An 18,800-nucleotide genomic window follows, 5' to 3' on the forward strand; every position below is an offset into this window, starting at 1 on the left:
TAGGCAAATGACATTTACATTGGTGGAATCCCAAAATAAATGTGCAAAGTGATCAAAACAAAATGAGCTAGTTGTGTAAGACATTTTATAGATAAAATAATAAGTAGCGTATAGTTTTTAAATGTGTGCATGCTTTTCTTCTTTGAGAAAACAACAGCTGATTCAAAGGGAACTGAATTAAATCACAAATCAAGCTCATTCAAAACATAATTTAGGCTTTGGATTGCACTCAACTCCAATCTGGAGATCAATGCTCTCGCTTACTAGCAATGCCGACCGTATTATCTCCCAAGAGAATTGTCTTACATAGGTATTCCATTACTTGTTAGATATTACTGCACTGTTGGAGCTAGAAGCACAAGCATTTCGCTACACCCGCTATAACATCTGCTAAACACGTGTATGTGACAAATACAATTTGATTTGATTTGATTTGGTTACACGTAGTCTGTTATAACCTATTACCTACTAAGTGACTGGCCAATAGCCTGAGGTCAAACAAGCAAAACGGCAAACTAAAGGGGATGGATGCTGACAAGCTGAACATAACTGGCACATATCCATACAAAAATTCACCATTAATGGGTTGGTCCTCATGAAATAAACATCATAGGCCCATTAGCCTCATAAGTTATTAAAACCTCCTGAGACCATGTCTGCATCCCAAATGGCACCCTGTTCACTTTATAGTGCACTACTTTGACCAGGACTCATTTGGGACACAACCCAAGCTGTAAAAAAAACAACAAAAAAACATTATTACCAGGCAGATCAGATCAGAGGGAGTCTCCCCAAGCATGCCCCCCTTAGTTTAACCATCATAACAGGGTAACCTATAGCATTCATTGGACCGAAGTCACCACTGACTAGCATCAGTAGAGAGTGCATCCATGACTGAGAAAGGGGGACTTGGGTCGCATGATATCTCATTGGATGTTGTCTTGAGTATATGTCACTCCCACCTGTCTTCTGGCTTCATCCATGACCTCGGCGAGAAGGTGTGAGTGTGACCAAGGCATTCCAGAGCTCTCCTTCAGTCCTGATGGAGACAATCAGCATGTTTGAGGTGGTAAGTTTGAGCAAGGCAAAGTGCATAATCGCTAACCTTGATCACATAATGACCAGTTATTTGGGATGCAAGGTGATTTGTAAATGAGTAATTCTGACTGCAACGTAGTCGGTCTCAAACCTGCATATTCCCATACCATTTCCCCTATCGGCTTGGGCTAGTTTTGGTGCAAACTCTATTTTCATTTTAGCAAGGTGTATTGTAATATTCAATGGTTCACTTTGCTTTGTGTAAAGCCTACCTTTAAGCATACACTGCCTGACCTCCTCTGCTTCGTAGCGCAGCCCAGTACTGTGGATGAAGTTGAGGGGAAGGCTGGGCTCAGGGAGAGGGTATTGCTTCACCTCTCCATTCAACTCCAGGCTCGTAGGACACCACATGTGGTTGGGGACCTCAGATAGAAACAACACATAATATGATATTTTCTCTTTGAAGCCATTGATATGAAAGTACAGTGCAATATTGAAGAGCCCTCACTGCTGCTCGATCATCCTATTTTTTCAGCCTAATTGAGGAGAATAAGAAAAATCCTAAAGTTATATTTGATACTGTCGCAAAGCTAACTAAAAAGCAGCATTCCCCAAGAGAGGATGCCTTTCACTACAGCAGTGATGAATTCATGAACTTCTTCGACGAAAAGATAATGATCATTAGAAAGCAAATTACAGACTCCTCTTTGAATCTGAGTATTTCTCCAAAGCTCAGCTGTCCTGAGTCTGCACAAAACTGCCAGGACCTAGGATCAATGGAGACACTCAAGTCTTGACACATTCATGAAAATAGTCATGGCCTCTAAACCTTCAAGCTGCATACTGGACCCTATTCCAACTAAACTACTGAAAGAGCTACTTCCTGTGCTTGGCCCTCCTACGTTGAACATAATAAATGGCTCCCTATCAACTGGATGTGTACAAAACTCACTAAAGGTGGCAGTAATAAAGCCTCTCTTGAAAAAGCCAAACCTTGACCCAGAAAATGTAAAAAAACTATCGGCCTATATCGAATCTCCCATTCCTCTCAATTTTTTTTTAAAAAGCTGTTGTGCAGCAACTCACTGCCTTCCTGAAGACATATAATGTACACGAAACGCTTCAGTCTGGTTTTAGACCCCATCATATTACTGAGACTGCACTCGTGAAGGTGGTAAATGACCTCTTAATGGCGTCAGACCAAGGCTCTGCATCTGTCCTCATGCTCCTAGACCTTAGTACTGCTTTTGACACCATCGATCACCACATTCTTTTGGAGAGATTGGAAACCTTAATTGGTCGACACGGACAAGTTCTTGCCTGGCTAAGATCTTATCTGTCGGAAAGATATCAGTTCGTCTCTGTGGATGGTTTGTCCTCTGACAAATCAATTGTAAGTTTCGGTGTTCCTTAACGTTCTGTTTTAGGACCACTATTGTTTTCACTATATATTTTACCTCTTGGTGATGTCATTCGGAAACACAATGTTAACTTTCATTTCTATGAGGACAACACACAGCTGTACATTTCGATGAAACATGGTGAAGCCCCAAAATTGCCTACCCTGGAAGCCTGTGTTTCAGACATAAGGAAGTGGATGGCGGCACAATTTTTTACTTTTAACCTCGGACAAAACAGAGATGCTAGTTCTAGGTCCCAAGAAACAAAGATATCTTCTGTTGGATCTGACAATTAATATTGATGGTTGTACAGTCGTCTCAAAAGAAACTGTGAAGGACCTCGGCGTTAATCTGGACCCTGATCTCTCTTTTGACGAAAATATCAAGAATATTTCAAGGACAGCTTTTTTCCATCTTCATAACATTGCAAAAATCAGAAACTCTTTGTCTAAAAATTATGCAGGGTTTTACTGCTAACCTACAAAGCATTACATGGGCTTGCTCCTACCTATCTCTCCGATTTGGTCCTGTCGTACATACATACATACACGTACGCTACAGTCACAAGACGCAGGCCTCCTTATTGTCCCTAAAATGTCTAAGCAAACAGCTGGAGGCAGGGCTTCTCCTATAGAGCTCAATTTTTATGGAATGGTCTGCCTATCCATGTGAGAGACACAGACACAGTCTCAACCTTTAAGTCTTTACTGAAGACTCATCTCTTCAGTAGGTCCTATGATTGAGTGTAGTCTGGCCCAGGGGTGCGAAGGTGAACGGAAAGGCACTGGAGCGACAAACCACCCTTGCTGTCTCTGCCTGGCCGTTTCCCATCTCTCCATTGGGATTCTCTGCCTCTGACCCTATTACATTTTTATATTTTAGGCATTTTAGCAGACACTCTTATCCAGAGCGACTTACAGTTAATGAGTGCATACATTTTTTCATACTGGTCCCCCGTGGGGATCGAAACCACAACCCTGGCGTTGCAAGCGCCATGCTCTACCAACTGAGCTACACAGGACTACAGGGGCTGAGTCACTGGCTTACTGGTGCTTTCCATGCCGTCCCTAGGAGGGGTGCGTCACTTGAGTGGATTGAGTCACTGACGTGATCTTCCTGTCCAGTTTGTCGCCCCCTCTGGCTTGTGCAGTGGAGGAGATCTTCGTGGGCTATACTCAGCCTTGTCTCAGGGTAGTAGGTTGGTGGTCTGTTGATATCCCTCTGGTGGTGTGGGGGCTGTGCTTTGGCAAAATGGGTGGGGTTATATCCTGCCTGGTATCGTCGGACGGGGCCACAGTGTCTCTTGACCCCCCCTGTCTCAACCTCCAGTATCTATGCTGCAATAGTCTATGTGCCGGGGTCAGTCTGTTATATCTGGTGTTATTCTCATGTCTTATCCAGTGTCCTGTGTGAATTTAAGTATGCTCCCTCTAATTCTCTCTCTCTCTCTCCCCTCCCGGAGGACCTGAGCCCTAGGACCATGCCTCAGGACTACCTGGCCTGATGACTCCTTGCTGTCCCCAGGCCACCTGGTCGTGCTGCTGCTCCAGTTTCAACTCTTCTGCCTGCGACTATGGAACCCTGACCTGTTCACCGGACATGCTACCTTGTCCCAGACCTGCTGTTTTCAACTCTCTCTCTCTTCCGTACCTGCTATTTCAACCTCTAAATGCCCGGCTATGAAAAGCCAAGTGACATTTACCCCTGATGTCCTGACCTGTTGCAACCTCTGCAACCATTGTGATTATTATTTGACCCTGCTGGTCATCTATGAACGTTTGAACATCTTGGAGAAAAATCTGGCCTTAACGGTCATGTACTGTTATAATTCTCCACCCGGCACAGCCAGACGGGGACTGGCCACCCCTCAGAGCCTGGTTCCTCTCTTGGTTTCTTCCTAGGTTTCTGCCTTTCTAGGGCAGTCCCCGTTCTCCTGAGTGGCGCAGTGGTCTAAGGCGCCGCATTGCAGTGCTAACTGTGCCACTAGAGATCCTGGTTCGAATCCAGGCTCTGTCGCAGCCGGCCGCGACCGGGAGACTCATGGGCGGCGCACAATTGGCCCAGGGTAGGGGAGGGAATGGCCGGCAGGGATGTAGCTCAGTTGATAGAGCATGGCGTTTGCAACGGCAGGGTTGTGGGTTCGATTCCCACGGGGGGCCAGTATAAAAAAATATATAATATATATATATATGTATTCACTAACTGTAAGTTGCTCTGGATAAGAGCGTCTGCTAAATGACTAAAATGTAAATGTAGGGAGTTCTTCCTAGCCACCGTGCTTCTACATCTGCATTGCTTGCTGTTTGGGGTTTTAGGCTGGGTTTCTGTATAGCACTTTGTGACATCTGCTGATGTAAAAATGGCTTTATAATTGACTGATTAACTGATCAATGTCACACTTTGTTGTTCTCAATAGGGAATTGAAGAGAGAGGCTTGTTTGATGATACTAATAAACTTCCAACATAAACTCAAATGGTGTGCTTAATCAAAAACATGCTTTGACAAACACTATGAATAATAAACTCTCAAACTTATCAAATGAACTACTGTGGCTTGCGAAAGTATTCACCCCAAATTGTATTTTTCCTATTTCGTTGCCTTACAGCCTGGAATTAAAATGGATTTTTTGAGGGTTTGTATCATTTGATTTACACAACATGCCTACCACTTTGAAGATGCAAGATAAAAAAAATTGTGACACAAATAAGAAATACGACAAAAATACTGAAAACTTGAGCGTGCATAACTATTCAAAGTCAATACTTTGTAGAGCCATCTTTTGCAGCAATTACAGCTGCAAGTCTCTTGGGGTATGTCTCTATACGCTTGGTACATCTAGCCACTGGGATTTCTGCCCATTCTTCAAGGCAAAACTGCTCCAGCTCCTTCAAGTTGGATGGGTTCCGCTGGTGTACAGCAATATTTAAGTCATACCACAGATTCTCAATTGGATTGAGGTCTGGGCTTTGACTAGGCTATTCCAAGACATTTAAATGTTTCCCCTTAAACCACTCAAGTGTTGCTTTAGCAGTATGCTTAGGGTCATTGTCCTGCTGGAAGGTGAACCGCCATCCCAGTCTCAAATCTCCCTCAAGAATTTCCCTGTATTTAGCGCCATCCATCATTCCTTCAATTCTGACCAGTTTCCAAGTCCTTGCCAATGAAAAACATCCCCACAGCATGATGCTGCCACCACCATGCTTCACTGTGGGGATGGTGTTCTCAGGGTGATGAGAGGTGTTGGGTTTGCGCCAGACATAGCGTTTTTCTTGATGGCCAAAAAGCTCAATTTTAGTCTCATCTGACCAGAGTACCTTCTTCCATATGTTTGGGGAGTCTCCCACATGCCTTTTGGCAAACACCAAACATGTTTGCTTATTCTTTTCTTTAAGCAATGGCTTTTTTCTGGCCATTCTTCCGTAAAGCCCAGATCTGTGGAGTGTACAGCTTAAAGTGGTCCTATAGACATATACTCCAATCTCCGCTGTGGAGCTTTGCAGCTCCTTCAGGATTATCTTTGGTCTCTTTGTTGCCTCTCTGATTAATGCCCTCCTTGCCTGGTCTGTGAGTTTTGGTGGGAGGCCCTCTCTTGGCAGGTTTGTTGTGGTGACATATTCTTTCCATTTATTAATAATGGATTTAATGGTGCTCCGTGGGATGTTCAAAGTTTTGGATATTCTTTGATAACCCAACCCTGATCTGTCCTTCTCCACAACTTTGTCCCTGACCTGTTTGGAGAGCTCCTTAGTCTTCATGGTGCCGCTTGCTTGGTGGTGCCCCTTGCTTAGTGGTGTTGCAGACTCTGGGGCCTTTCAGAACAGGTTGTGTATATATACTGAGATCATGTGACAGATCATGTGACACTTAGATTGCACACAGGTGGACTTTATTTAACTAATTATGTGACTTCTGAAGGTAATTGGTTGCACCAGATCTTATTTAGGGGCTTCATAGCGAAGGGGGTGAATACATATGCACGCACCACTTTTCTGTTATTTATTTTTTAGAATTGTTTGAAACAAGTAATTTTTTTCATTTCACTTCACCAATTTGGACTATTTTGTGTATGTCCATTTCATGGAATCCACATAAAAATCCATTTAAATTACAGGTTGTAATTCAACAAAATAGGAAAAACACCAAGAGGGATGAATACTTTTGCAAGGCACAGAGCAAAAAATATATAAATGCAGCATGTAACAATTTCAAAGATTTTACTGAGTTACAGTTCATTTAAGGAAATCAGTCAACTGAAATAAATTCATTAGGCTCTAATCTATGGATTTCACATGACTGGGAATACAGATATGCATCTGATGGTCACAGATACCTAAAAAAAAAGTAGGGGAGTGGATCAGAAAACCAATCATTATCTGTTGTGACCACCATTTGCCTCATGCAGAGTGACACATCTCCTTCGCATAGAGTTGATCAGGCTGTTGATTGTGGCCTGTGAAATGTTGTCCCACTCCCCTTCAATGGCTGTGCGAAGTTGCTGGATATTGGCGGGAACTGGAACACGCTGTTGTACACGTTGATCCAGAGCATCCCAAACATGCTCAATGGGTGACAAAAGTATGCAGGCCATGGAAGAACTGGGACATTTTCAGCTTCCAGGAATTGTGTCCAGATCCTTGAGACATGGGGCCATGCATTATAATACTGAAACATGAGGTGATGGCGGTGGATGAATGGGACGACAGTGGGCCTCAGGATCTCGTCACGGTATCAGTGCATTCAAATTGCTATCGATAAAATGCTATTGTGTTTGTTGTCTGTAGCTTATGCCTGCCCATACCATAACCCCACCGCCACCATGAGGCACTCTGTTCACAATGTTGACATCAGCAAACCTCTCGCCCACACGACGCCATACACACTGTCTGCCATCTGCCCAGTACAGTTGACACCGGGATTCATCCATGAAGAGCACACTTGTCCAGTGTGCCAGTGGCCATCAAAGGTGAGCATGCAGTCAGGTCAAGACCCTGGTGAGGACGACGAGCACGCAGATGAGCTTCCCTGAGACGGTTTCTAACTGTTTGTGCATAAATTCTTTGGTTGTGCAAACCCACAATTTCATCAGCTGTCCGCGTTTATATTTTCGTTCAGTATACGTAGGTTATTGAAGTTGTTCAGGAGGCTATGGAAATGTTCATTCAAGTCAGCTCTTCAATAAATCATAAACTTGTTTAATTTACTCAGAATCTTCATCATTAGATCAATTATAGTGTGCAGTTCTTCCCTCACCCTCCTCTGGCTGTGACTTGTTAGAATTATGTATTTCCTCTGTGTGTGTGTGTGTCTGCTAATTCCTACCTTGATGGTCCCCTTGGTCCCAGTGATAACAGCATCATTTGTCAGCATCATCGTGATGGAGCACGTGCACACAGCCATTCTGTACCCAGAAAACTTTAAGACCAAAACTACTGTTCCATCCACTCCTGGAGGTGCAAATACAAAGCCTTAGAAATAGCAAAACCATTTATTTATTTCAGTGGGAGACATGAAAAGGGAGACTCTGGTATGTGAGTTAAGCAAGTGGATCTCAAGTCAGAATACCACCAATTACCTGTGTCAATACAGTGTCCCGTGGCTTGGATGGACTCAGGTCTCTCCCCATTAAACACCATGAAGACAAACTGCAGGCAGTAGATCCCCAGGTCTAGTAGTGCCCCTCCACCCAGTTCTCTCTGGGCCAGGCGAGGGATGTGTGTGAGGGGGGCTCCCAAGTCGGCCCTTACCATCTGGACCTCTCCCACCTCACCCTGGCCTAGCAGCCTGCCCACCTCTACAGACACAGGGAAGAAACGAGTCCAGATCGCCTGGGAGACAGAAAGATATAAGGGAGATAGATATAAGAGGGATGTCTTACTACTGCCATACTGCTCTATGATAGAGGCTATCTGGTGTGTATGAAGGGGGATATAGGAGGAATGCTTCCGTACTGCCATACTGCTCTATGATAGAGGCTATCTGATGTGTATGAAGGGGGATATAGGAGGAAAGCTTCACTACTGCCATACCGCTTTACGATAGAGGCTATCTGGTGTGTATGAAGGGGGATATAGGAGGAATGCTTCACTACTCTAGCATAGAAGCTTTCACTTTCTGTGTTGCATTTCATCAGAACATAGTGTACACACGTACAGTACCAGTTAAAAGTTTGGACACACCTACTCATTCAAGGATTTTTCTATATTTTTACTATTGTAGAATAATAGTGAAGACATCAAAACTATGAAATAACACATATGGAATCCTGTAGTAACCAAAAAAGTGTTAAACAAATCAAAATATATTTTATATTTCAGATTTTTCAAAGTAGCCACTCTTTGCCTTGACGACAGCTTTGCACACTCTTGGCATTCTCGCAACCAGCTTCATGAGGTAGTCACCTGGAATGCTTTAATGCGTTTGAGCCAATCAGTTGTGTCGTGACAAGGCAGGGGTGGTATACAGAAGATAGCCCTACTTGGTAAAAGACCAAGTCCATAATATGGCAAGAACAGCTCAAATAAGCAAAGAAAAACGACAGTCCATCATTACTTTAAAGACATGAAGGTCAGTCAATACAGAAAACTTAAAGTTTTTTCAAGTGCAGTCGCAAAAACCATCAAGCGCTTCATGAGGAATGCTTTTCCAACAGTCTTGAAGGAGGTTCCACATATGCTGAGCACTTGTTGGCTGCTTTTCCTTCACTCTGCGGTCCAACTCATCCCAAACCATCTCAATGGGGTTGAGGTCGGGTGATTGTGGAGGCCAGGTCATCTGATGCAGCACTCCATCACTCTCCTTCTTGGTGCTAAATAGCCCTTACACAGCCTGGAGGTGTGTTTTGGGTCATTGTCGTGTTGAAAAACAAATGATAGTCCCACTAAGCCCAAACCAGATTGGATGGCGTATTGCTGCAGAATGCTGTGGTAGCCATGCTGGTTAAGTGTGCCTTGAATTCTAAATAAATCACCAACAGTTTCACAAGCAAGGCACCCCCACACCATAACACCCCCTCCTCCATGCTTCATGGTGGGAACCACACATGCAGAGATCATCAGTTCACCTTCTCTGCGTCTCACAAAGACACGGCGGTTGGAACCAAAAATCTCAAATTTGGACACATCAGACCAAAGGACAGATTTCCACTGGTCTAATGTCCATTGCTCGTGTTTCTTGGCCCAAGCAAGTCCCTTATTTTTATTGGTGTCCTTTAGTAGTGGTTTCTTTGCATCAATTCGACCATGAAGGCCTGATTCACGCAGTCTCCTCTGAACAATTGATGTTGAGATGTGTCTGTTACTTGAACTCTGTGAAGCATTTATTTGGGCTGCAATCTGAGGTGCAGTTAACTCTAATGAACTTATCCTCTGCAGCAGAGGTAACTCTGGGTCTTCCTTTCCTGTGGCGGTCCTCCTGAGAGCCAGTTTCATCAAAGCGCTTGATGGTTTTTGTGACTGCACTTTAAGTTAGTTCTTGAAATCTTCCGGATTGACTGACCTTCATGTCTTAAAGTAATGATTGACTGTCGTTTCTCTTTGCTTATTTGAGCTGTTTTTGACATAATATGGACTTGGTCTTTTACCAAATAGGGCTATCTTCTGTATACCACCCCTACCTTGTCACAACACAACTGATTGGCTCAAACACATTAAGAAGGAAAGAAATTCCACAAATTAACTTTTAAGAAGGCACACCTGTTAATTGAAATGCATTCCAGGTGACTACCTCATGAAGCTGGTTGAGAGAATGCCAAGAGTGTGCAAAGCTGTCATCAAGGCAAAGGGTGGCTACTTTGAAGAATCTCATATATAACATATATTTTGATTTGTTTAACACGTTTTTGGTTACTACATGATTCCATGTGTTATTTCATAGTTTTGATGTCTTCACTATTATTCTACAATGTAGAAAATAGTAAAAAAAATAAAGAAAAACCCTGGAAGGAGTAGGTGTGTCCAAATCTTGACTGGTACTGTATGTCAGCCCAACATATATTATTCAGGAAAAACCATACCACAGTTTAAATATGTCAGTGTTGATGTACTGTATGTGTAAGTATATGATCAGAAGGAGCTTTAGAGTAAACTTGTATGGACAAGTTTAAAATGTCAGGTGTCCCCCGTACAGTACCTCCATCAGAAAGACATCATTCTCCTTGGCTGTGTTGGTGAGCTCCAGTACCTCTCTTAGATTCATGGCCAGGGGTTTCTCTATGAGCACGTTCTTATGGGAGGTCAAGAAGAGCTTACCTGTACTCAGGTGGTGAGAGTGGATTGTTCCCACATACACCACATCTGCAAAGAGAGATAGGGGTACGAGCATGGGTTTACAGCTCCAGTCAATTTAAAGCAACAAACCTATACCAAATAGGTTATCAGGTTTTGTCCTCTGGTTACAGCTGATTTTTGGCCTGAAATGGCCAAACACCTTGGCTCTACAGTATCTCTTGTCAAGGTAAAAATGTTAATCAGGTCTGTACCAGGCTAATGGATTTCATGATAGAACCCACCTATGTCTGAGTCTTTTGCTAGCTCGTCATAGCTCCCATAGGCTCTTGGGATGTTGTGATTTTTGGCAAACTCTTGGGCATGCTGCAGATTCCGAGCAGCAACAGCCACAATCTGAAAAATATAACAATTTTCATTGTTTCAATCAGAGGTGAATTGAATAGAATTTATTTTGTAAAAAATATATACAACAAGATGTACAATGTATTCCCAGGGTATAGCACTTAAAACGCTTATTTCCAAAGTGGTCCTAGATGGTAATAGTATTTAGAGTAGTAATAGCACTCTAAATTACCTTTAATTTCTTACTTGAATCCCATCAACATGTATGTTAGCTTTTCCTCAACCACATTCCTCAATTTGGCAGGGTCAGGCTGTTGAAATGACACATTGTGCCTTACTTACCATAAATAAATATTTGATGGCCCAGTATTTTGAGAATTACGGTAAAGTTTTACACAACATGCAATCAATGGAGAAAATGGAAATGGAGTTATTTACAAAATATATATATATATGTTTTCTTCTCACTGATGTCACTAACGAGTAAAACTTTCATTAAATTATTTTACAATAATACCAAATGGCTGCTCAAAAATACACTTTACCAAGCACCAAGTTTTAGGATTCCCCCACATTCCCAATCACAAATAACGTTTACCTGGTGGTCGTCGTGAGGTAGGGTCCTCAGAGCTACTGTAAAGTCGTGGCTGATTTTCCCTGCACTGCAGATTCCCCACCGTGTTGCCATGATCATTTCTAAACTAGCACGTCTCTCTATCTACCCCAGACAGATTTAGCAGACTTTTTTGATAAGCAAATATTTCCCACCAGTAGGGGGAGACAGAATACCGATAGCCAATCTCAGCTGGTACCTTAACGGAAATTCCACTAGGTGGAGCCAGAGGCTTAACTCTGAAACCTAGAAATACCCGAGGGCCCCATAAGTCTATTTATTAGCATCACTGATGTGATACTATTATGCAGGCATTTAGTTCCAAAAGTATTTTAAGTATTTTAGAGACCACCAAACTCAAACTATATACACAAGAAGGTGATTAATCAAATTATTGCAATGGTGTGCAATAGATTATATTTCTATGTTGAGAGCTCTGATTTCTTATCCACTGTCAATCACATGTAGCCTACATGTGTCTACATAATGTGCTGCTTTGTCTGTTCTGTTTGCCCTTAGCCCTACACACAGAGTGCTGGTTGTCTTCTCAACAGAAGGATAGGCCATGCCATCCTTTCCCAGCCTGCAGAAGACTTCAAGACGGTGGGAACTTGGTCCAGGACAGCCCATAATTGTGGGCTATTTATATCAGTGCTGTGCACAATCTGTCAAGGGCTATTCCCAGGGGCCTGCTGCCGGCAGCCTCCCCAAGCCGCGGAATTTAACCAGGGACAACTCTCCAGATGTGATGGAAAACATCTGGGTCGCTGCCTGGTCTGGTCTGCCTACATACAGGCCTTGCCTGTCCACCCCTTGCTATCAGTGTACCAGGAGAGCTGAAAGAGAGAGAAGGCCTCTCTCAGCTCACCTTTTACACTAGTGATAAATAGCACTTCAGTTTGATCTAATGGATGAAGTGGTGTTAGAGTTTACAGTGAGTGCCCTATTCACTTTAAGTAATGTAGGGTAGGCCTACTGTGGATGGCCAGATGTGACAATACATGCATAACAGGAGTCTAGAAAGAGCTCGAGAGTTCAGAAAGAGTGTTTACTTGAGTTGTGTGATGGACCATAATTATATCCTCCTGATTCCTGCTTACAAGCAAAAACTAAAGCAGGAAGCACCAGTGACATGGTCAATAAATAAGTGATCAGATGAAGCAGATGCTAAGCTACAGGACTGTTTTGCTAGCACAGACTGGAATATGTTCCGGGATTGAGGAGTACACCACATCAGTCACTGGCTTCATCAATAAGTGCATCGATGATGTCGTCCCCACAGTGACTGTACTTACATACCCCAACCAAAAGTCATGGATTACAGGCAACATCCGCACTGAGCTAAAGGGTAGAGCTAACGCTTTCAAGGAGCGGGACTCTAACCCGGAAGCTTATAAGAAATCCCGCTATGCCCTCCGATGAACCATCAAACAGGCAAAGCGTCAATACAGGACTACGATCAAATCGTACTACACTGGCTCCAACGCTCGTCAGATGTGTCAGGGCTTGCTAACTATTACAGACTACAAAGGGAAGCACAGCCGCGAGCTGCTCAGTGACACGAGCCTACCAGACGAGCTAAATTACTTCTATGCTCGCTTCGAGGCAAGTAACACTGAAACATGCATGAGAGCATCAGCTGTTCCGGATGACTGTGTGATCACGCTCTCTGTAGCCGATGTGAGTAAGACCTTTAAACAGGTCAACATTCACAAGGCCGCAGGGCCAGACGGATTACCAGAATGACCAACTGTCTTCACTGACATTTTCAACCTCTCCCTGTCTGAGTCTGTAATACCAACATGTTTCAAGCAGACCACCATAGTCCCTGTGCCCAAGAACACTAAGGTCACCAGCCTAAATGACTACCGACCCGTAGCACTCACGTCTGTAGCCATGAAGTGCTTTGAAAGGCTGGTCAATGCTCACATCAACACCATTTTCCCAGAAACCCCAGACCCACTCCAATTTGCATATCGCGCCAACAGATCCACAGATGATGCAATCTCTATTGCGCTCCACACTGCCCTTTCACACCTGGACAAAAGGAACACCTACAGTTGAAGTCAGAAGTTTACATACACTTAGGTTGGAGTCATTAAAACTCATTTTTCAACCACTCCACACATTTCTTGTTAACAAACTATAGTTTTGGCAAGTCGGTTAGGACATCTACTTTGTGCATGACACAAGTCATTTTTCCACCAATTGTTTACAGACAGATTATTTCACTTATAATTCACTGTATCACAATTCCAGTGGGTCAGAAGTTTACATACACTAAGTTGACTGTGCCTTTAAACAGCTTGGAAAATTCCAGAAAATGATGTCATGGCTTTAGAAGCTTCTGATAGGCTAATTGACATCATTTGAGTCAATTGGAGGTGTACCTGTGGATGTATTTCAAGGCCTACCTTCAACCTACGTGCCTCTTTGCTTGACATCATGGGAAAATCAAAAGAAATCAGCCAAGACCTATAGGGAAGAGGTCAGAGACCCGGCCGTGTGGTGCCGGGTGATCAAGACAAAGGAGATGATTGTGGACTACAGGAAAAAGAAGAGGACCGAGCACGACCCCATTCTCATCGACGGGGCTGTAGTGGAGTAGGTTGAGAGCTTCAAGTTCCTTGGTGTCCACATCACCAACAAACTAACATGGTCCAAGCACACCAAGACAGTCGTGAAGAGGGCACGACAAAACCTATTCCCCTTAAGGAGACTGAAAAGATTTGGTATGGGTCCTCAGATCCTGAAAAGGTTCTACAGCTGCACCATCGAGAGCATCCTGACTGGTTGCATCACTGCCTGGTATGGCAACTGCTCGGCCTCCGACCGCAAGGCACTACAGAGGGTAGTATGTACGGCCCAGTACATCAATGGGGCCAAGCTTCCTGCCAACCAGGACCTCTATACCAGGCGGTGTCAGAGGAAGGCCCTAAAAATTGTCAAAGACTCCAGCCACCCTAGTCATAGACTGTTCTCTCTGCTACCGCACGGCAAGCGGTATCGGAGCGCCAAGTCTAGGTTGTAGAGGCTTACAAACAGCTTCTACTACCAAGCCATAAGACTCCTGAACATCTAATCAAATGGCTACCCAGACTATTTGCCTCCGCACATTGATTCGGTACCGGTACCCCCTGTATATAGCCTCGCTATTGTTATTCTTACTGCTGCTCTTTAATTATGTTACTTTTATTTCGTATTTTATATTGTATTTTTTTGTGATTTTCTTTGGTATTGTTTCTTGAAACTGCATTGTTGGTTAAGGGCTTGTAAGTAAGCATTTCAATGTAAGGTCTAAACCGGTTGTATTCAGCACATGTGACAAATACAATTTGATATAAGATACAGTTAACATGTTTGTGTATGCCTCTCCCCCATAAAGATACCATAAACTGAACTCATTAACATCTGCTTCCACTCTTTCAAAACCAACAATCACAAAGTAGTCAATTTATTTATTGCTTTTTTTATTTGAAAAACATTACTTGTTAATTTGTTACATTGAGGACTATTGAAACACTTCCATGTTCTCTGTCTCGCAGCACAGGTTACATTAGGCACACAACAAGAATGCATACATCAACTTTCTATTTTCGTCTTTTACTTCAAATACAAACACAGAGAGAAGGAGGGTTATAGCAAACTGCATTGACATTTCTAACTGTACAGAACTGAGATGCACAAACACGCTTCGACTCAGTTCAACATCTTCCCTGTGGAAGGAAAAAACAACAAATCATTCCTCAAGTCCACCTGTGGAATTACAAAAACATGTAAACATGTTTTTTTAAAAAAGGTACACCAGTAATCTATAGGAATGTGATCTAGAGCAGTTTGGCTGAGCTTTCACCTGCACATTGCCACCACCAGAGAACCCATTGGTTTAACTTTGAAGTGAACAGTACAAAACCCCCTACTAAAACATCCTGATAAAGAATATCATTAAATATACTTCCAAATAGAGCAATCCCTTAAGTGACATTGGCTTGTGCATGTGTATAAAGTATATCACATTTGTACACAGGCAGAGTAGACAGTGAAGCTGTGATTGCTAGATTTCTGAAAAAACTTCCCAAGAATGTACTATATGGCCATAATCAAAATCCCAAGAAAAACACTGCATTTATTTTTAGCCAGAGTGGGCCTACAAAAAATATAACAGCCCACATTGCAGTGACAAAAACATAGATATTTCTGCAGAACAACAATAAGAGAACTAGCTTAAGGATATTATAATGTATCTGTACATACTCCATCCATGCTGGGTCTATGTTTTAGCATGTACAGTTGATGTGTATGATAGTGAGTGAGTGTTTCTCTCAACAGCATGCGTTTGAGAAATGTCAGTCACAGAATGTAGGACTCAATCTTGTGTCCTGTCTGTCGCCATGCTGCCTCCTCTTACTATTTTATTAGTCTCATGGAGGAGGGATGCTTGAGATGGTGTAGCCTAGCCTAGGCAGCGTTGCAGGCAAAGAGTTACATTTCCCTTCAATTTCACACAAGAGGGCCTTTGAAAACAAGCAGCCTTGTGGCTCTAAAAAAGACTGATCAGCGTTGAATCTGGGATAGTTATCAAGGTAGACTTGGGAACCCTGGGGTCCATCTCAATTATTGTGGTGGTTGGGAACTTCCTGTCCATCCTGCCTATCATAATCCTTCATAGGGGGGAGTACTGACATTTATAAGGATATGGATCTCCACTGCTCAGTTACACATAGCAAAGATAACAGTATAATCATTATTTGTACATGTATATCGAGTAAAGCTTAGAGATGTAAAGTACTTTGAGGACAACTGGAGAGTGAGAAAATAGATATTGATCACATGTGCAGTGTTTTCAAATAAAGTCTTGGTCCTGGTTGATTAAGCCCCCCTTTCAACATATTTTTTTGGCATTTACTTATAATGATAAACTGAGTACGGACCATTCAACTTTGTTTTTTTGTTAGCGTCCAAGACATGACTAGATGACTACACACTAATACATGCAACACGTCATGGCACCTCACAGAGTAGGGGCCAGCTGAATGGCACATTGGAGTTATTATGGATACTAAGTGGTTGACAATCGATCACTTGGCAAATCACATTCTTCTACTTGACCACCCACTGTATAGTAAGGTGTGTAGGTGTCAGCAAAGCACAACGAAAACAATATTTGGACTATTCATCATTATCTTTTCTAATTTTAACTCACCCAGGTGAACATTACAAGTGCAGTCATAGTTTAACTTTCAGAGAAAACTTTAGAGCAACCCTGAAAGCTCTCTGGTCATCGTTGGTCTATAGAGTTGCCATTTCAGAGCTCAAACAGATAAGCCGATGATGACCCAAATCTAGTTCAGGGGTGTGTCTCCACTTTCTTTCTTTGCCCTTTACAGATCTCTGAATATGGGTACGGCTAGGCACAGCTGACTATGATACCACACCACACAGCCATCATATTAGCTTTACCAAGCTCAACAATCATTATCATCATCGTTATCATAATCTGACTGGAGATATCTTGTGCTCCATTGACAAGAGGAGAGCACTTCTTTCTTTCACCCACATCCTTAAAAACAAGTAAAACAAAGTAACTTCTTTATTTATTACTTTCTCTCTCTTATAACCTTATCGTCATGCAATCCTATGGGTCTTTCACGCTCTACCAAAAGTGTCAGCGCAGTTAAATATTACAGTGATGCAATGATTCTGAATAGAGGATATAAGAGAACAAATAACAACAAAAAGCAGAGTAATTGCACAGTCATCGGGGCGGGGGGCTGGGGGGTAGAGTTTAGGCCTGATTGTGAACTGTCATGACAAACCAGTATTATAGGAGGCTATGTCGTCTCTATGGTGATGATGGCACAGACACCTCCAGTAGGCGGTTGTTCTTGCGTTTGCAGGCAGCACTGTTTCCGTTCTTCGGTCCCCCCTGGATGAACTTGACACACACCTTGTCCTGCTTGAACTGCACCAGGAACCTGCCAGGGAGACAGAGGAAGTAGGATAAGAAACCATCTGACATCACATCCTGGGATTGAATTAGCTTGATCCCAGATCTGTTTGTGTAAACATAACAATGACCATAGCGGTTGGCAAGACATTACAAACACATCTGGGACCAGGCTAGGATTTGACTAAGGGAAACGACAACAGCATTGCGTTGCAATGTAAAGTCAACATGGTGACGTGTCTCCTGTTCTTACTCGTCTGAGATGTCGATGTTGATCTGGTCCCTGTCTGCAGCAGTGGTCCCTATGCGGTGGAGTTTGGTGATGATCTCTATAAGATGCTCACTGCTCAGCAGGAAGTCACCTTTGGAAGCTGAAGCAGAGCCCTATGGGTAAAAAAAACACAGAGAGGGGTGTTAATAATTTCAATATCAATATGCCTACCCAATCTTTCCATGATTAGCCCTTAACGTTACACAAAAAGATATTGATCAGGACATTACTACTATAACTAGATACACAGCGGGCTAAACTGGTTGAAATTACATCATTAGAACCAGTTTGCAACCAGTGGATTTATGCAGCAAGCAAAGCAGGTTCATTTCAACCAGCTTTGGCCGCTGCGTGTTCGCTAGATGGATGATGTCCATATGTAAGTTTAATCACAGTGGAGCTGGAGTGAGGCTCCCTCCCTCCATCACCTCTTTGAGCTTGAGGGCGAAGAAGCCGTCACTCTGGGTGCTGACCGACACGCTGGTGAGGTCTGGCAGGGGCACGCTGGCCTTCACCTGGCCTGTCTTCTGGTCAGCCAGGACAAAGTTGCTTTTGGTCAGCAGGAAAAGCCTCGGCGACCCCTGTAACAAGGACAGACTAGGTTTAATACGCCAAGAATTTGGTAACATTATTTTACGGTACAGAAATCACCAGTTATTTAATTAGAAAGTACATGGCAAAATTGTAATTTTAAAGTAATAACCTATACACGCATAAACTCATTCATAGCAAAAACTGAGCATTTATACAGTGATAGTGGTATAAAAGCATAGGTAGGCTGAATCTGTGAAATATAAAACATTCGTTTTCCTTTGACTACTGTACAGCATAGTTACAGACATCCTCTAATAATAAAGCTATGACTCTGAAGAGTTTGGGCCATATGAACTGTGCTCAGGCCTGTCAGACTGTTGACTCCCTCAGGCTTCAGTACAGTTAAATTAACAGTCGTAAATGTGACAG

At 43.0% G+C, this 18,800-nt stretch overlaps 2 protein-coding genes across 9 annotated transcripts in view; both read right to left on the reverse strand.

Annotated features, from left to right (window-relative positions):
- Positions 1 to 364: 364 nt before the first annotated feature.
- On the reverse strand, positions 365 to 11,747 carry LOC121536318 (trans-1,2-dihydrobenzene-1,2-diol dehydrogenase). The gene is made up of 7 exons (XM_041843594.2): positions 11,605 to 11,747; positions 10,946 to 11,057; positions 10,567 to 10,730; positions 8,012 to 8,264; positions 7,759 to 7,883; positions 1,311 to 1,461; positions 365 to 1,039 (listed from the first exon to the last, which is right to left on the reverse strand). The coding sequence occupies exons 1-7, from the start codon at positions 11,698 to 11,700 to the stop codon at positions 927 to 929; spliced, it is 1,014 nt and encodes a 337-aa protein (XP_041699528.2). The 5' UTR covers positions 11,701 to 11,747; the 3' UTR covers positions 365 to 926.
- Positions 11,748 to 15,068: 3,321 nt separating this feature from the next.
- The window catches only part of LOC121537004 (unconventional myosin-Ib-like), a 128,716-nt gene continuing 124,984 nt past the window's right edge, over positions 15,069 to 18,800 (reverse strand). For all 8 annotated transcript variants that reach the window (XM_045206693.1, XM_045206699.1, XM_045206696.1 and 5 more), the window contains 3 exons: positions 18,266 to 18,418; positions 17,820 to 17,950; positions 15,069 to 17,594 (listed from right to left, as the gene is read on the reverse strand). In XM_045206693.1, coding sequence (XP_045062628.1) covers positions 17,462 to 17,594; positions 17,820 to 17,950; positions 18,266 to 18,418 — 417 coding nt within the window. In that variant the 3' untranslated portion in view covers positions 15,069 to 17,461. The remainder of the gene's footprint in view (positions 17,595 to 17,819; positions 17,951 to 18,265; positions 18,419 to 18,800) is intronic.

Source organism: Coregonus clupeaformis, chromosome 23 (assembly GCF_020615455.1).
Source record: "Coregonus clupeaformis isolate EN_2021a chromosome 23, ASM2061545v1, whole genome shotgun sequence".
Lineage (NCBI taxonomy): Eukaryota > Metazoa > Chordata > Actinopteri > Salmoniformes > Salmonidae > Coregonus > Coregonus clupeaformis.

Excerpts from the sequence above, each read along its gene's own strand:
- LOC121536318 (XM_041843594.2), bottom strand. The coding sequence starts at position 11,700 with ATGATCATGGCAACACGGTGGGGAATCTGCAGTGCAGGGAAAATCAGC. Across the intron at positions 11,058-11,604 it reads TACCTCACGACGACCACCAG|ATTGTGGCTGTTGCTGCTCG; the intron begins GTAAACGTTATT and ends TATATTTTTCAG. Across the intron at positions 1,040-1,310 it reads CAGGCAGTGTATGCTTAAAG|GACTGAAGGAGAGCTCTGGA; the intron begins GTAGGCTTTACA and ends TGTCTCCATCAG.